A 2,314-nucleotide genomic window follows, 5' to 3' on the forward strand; every position below is an offset into this window, starting at 1 on the left:
GAATAGAGGGAAAGCAGCTAGAAAGGGGCTCCATTTGATTAGAAAGCAGCGGAAAAGAAAACACTGCACACACCATGATGCCAGGACATGCTAGAAACCCACACGTGAGTCAGATGCCATTTTGTCATTTGCTTTTCCTCGTTGCTTCTGCCTGCTTCCATCCCTCTCCCTCCCCCGTTTGTAATGTTTAGGGTGCAGCTATAGTCTTGTGATACCTCTTAGCAGGGATGATGAGTGTGTGAGCTGGAAACATGGTGGGTTTCTCAGTATCTTGATGTGGACACTTAGTCAGAATGGTATTAGTGATGTGACTTCTGGGTTTTATTTTTATGTGGAGTAGATGACAAACACAGAGGCTGGTGGGACAGATGGACAGTGCCCTCGAATCCCTCTAGTACATAGTAGGACAAGTGTGAGAGTAATGAAGATTTCCCAAAAGGCCTGGCACTGCCTTAAACTATGCCATATGCCATTGTAACCTCATTTTTGGAGGACGCGTGGGAGTTGGCCCTGAAGATGTTGTGTAGACATCTATTGGCTATAGAGCACAGACACTGTACTGTCTGAGACCTTGTTCATGTCATACCATGAGAGTAAAATCTTTGAGTAAGTCATTATAATTCAGGGTTCTTCTGCATGAAGAACCTATACTCATATATGTCAGGTTAAGATTACTGCACGTTTTTATTGAAAGTTTGTGGTCTGTAAGATTTTCTGGGTAAAAAAAACAGCTTCCACAAAAACGGTTTTCAACATTATTGATGGCTGCTGAAAATTCTGTTTTGCCATCACAGGAGTAAATTACATTATAAAATATATTAAAATAGAAAACAGTTAAATGAATTTGTAATAATATTTCCTAACATCAGTGTTTTTAAATTTTTAAATCATAAAATGCAGCCTTTGATGAAAGATTATTTTAAAAAATATGAAATTTTTTTTACAACCTTAAACTTTTCAAAGGTACACTACGTTGTTTTGAACTGACCTTGGCAACAAACATAGATTTGTTGTGAAGCACACACAAGACACTGAAAATGTTCATTCATTCTTTTGCTTCGTTTCATTCATTCGTTTGTCGGTATGTTCATTTGGTCCAGTTTAACCAGTTTGTGTTTTCTACCTTGATAAAATTACTGTGACATGTATCTTACCGCTGTACCGACTAGGCTATACATTTCTCAGTGGCACATGATATTGAGTTATGAATGTACAGCGCATTTAACATACTGTAATGATTTACATATGATTTAGACTTCTATTATAAATATTTCTGAATTAAAATGAATGAAGTATTTTTTGGGGATATGATGTCAAGCTGGTGTAACCAACCTAAGATTCAAATGAAGAATAAAAAGGCTAAAATCTTATAAAAGAGCTATATTAAGGAGTTTGTCATAATTTCTTTTTATATTAATAGTAGTATTTAGTAATTAAGTTGTAATGAACAGTGATGAAGCAGTAATGAAGCTGTTGCATTTTCAAATATTTAAATATTTAATCTAATATTTAAAATACTTTGCTTGTTAAATCAGAGGAAGTGTGGTTTGACCAACATGAAAAAAGACATTGAAAATTATTTACATTAAAAAATCTATTGATTCGGATATGTACCCATGTTCTAAGAGCATGAAACCTCTAAGACATCCCTATTATTCTTTACAGTACCAGTTCATTAATGGTTCAGCTTTCTGGTGCAACTGGTTTGTCAGGGCATTTAGTTGTGACTATTTACATTTGACATGACCCAATTTTCCAGTCATCTTTGGCTTTGTGACAGAAGACGACTCAAACAACAAACTTGAACATATTTGCATTGGCCCCAAGACACACCCTTGTGGCATTCCTCCATGTTTGGGATAGTTTTCTTTTGAGTGTGAATGGCTATAGCTCTTCTAATATTAATATAATAGAATATTGTTGTATGGAATCATTCATATTATGAGACAAAATGCTTAAATCAGATTACCTCAACATTTGCTTTGGCTCTACCATTATATTCTTCCTGGATGGCATAATACTTTTTTTTTTGTCTTCACAAAATATATTTTTGTTGTGAAATATTTACTGATTTTGGCTATATAAATGTCATTTTTTGCGCAGTTTTGGCCCTCTGAATAAAACAAATATTTTTTCCTTCTGTGAGCTCCGTATTTCTCAGTGTCATACTACGTGAGCCATAAAGCCTAATGTATCCAAAACATTTTTATTTTATATATATTTTTTGTAAAGATTCAGTGAACTGGATTTTCATTTTAGGGGGGCTCAGCCTCTAATGAGGGTATAATTATATATATATATATATATATATATA

At 34.3% G+C, this 2,314-nt stretch overlaps 1 protein-coding gene across 1 annotated transcript in view; it reads left to right on the forward strand.

The window, feature by feature from the left end:
- The first annotated feature begins 6 nt into the window (after nucleotides 1-6).
- LOC107576137 (bifunctional UDP-N-acetylglucosamine 2-epimerase/N-acetylmannosamine kinase-like) overlaps nucleotides 7-2,314 on the forward strand; it is a 17,801-nt gene continuing 15,493 nt past the window's right edge. Inside the window, exon 1 of the mRNA XM_016262383.1 lies at nucleotides 7-104. Within this exon, the coding sequence (XP_016117869.1) occupies nucleotides 75-104 (30 nt within the window). The 5' untranslated portion in view covers nucleotides 7-74. The remainder of the gene's footprint in view (nucleotides 105-2,314) is intronic.

Source organism: Sinocyclocheilus grahami, unplaced genomic scaffold (genome assembly GCF_001515645.1).
Source record: "Sinocyclocheilus grahami isolate Dianchi unplaced genomic scaffold, SAMN03320097.WGS_v1.1 scaffold3253.1, whole genome shotgun sequence".
NCBI classification, from domain to species: domain Eukaryota; kingdom Metazoa; phylum Chordata; class Actinopteri; order Cypriniformes; family Cyprinidae; genus Sinocyclocheilus; species Sinocyclocheilus grahami.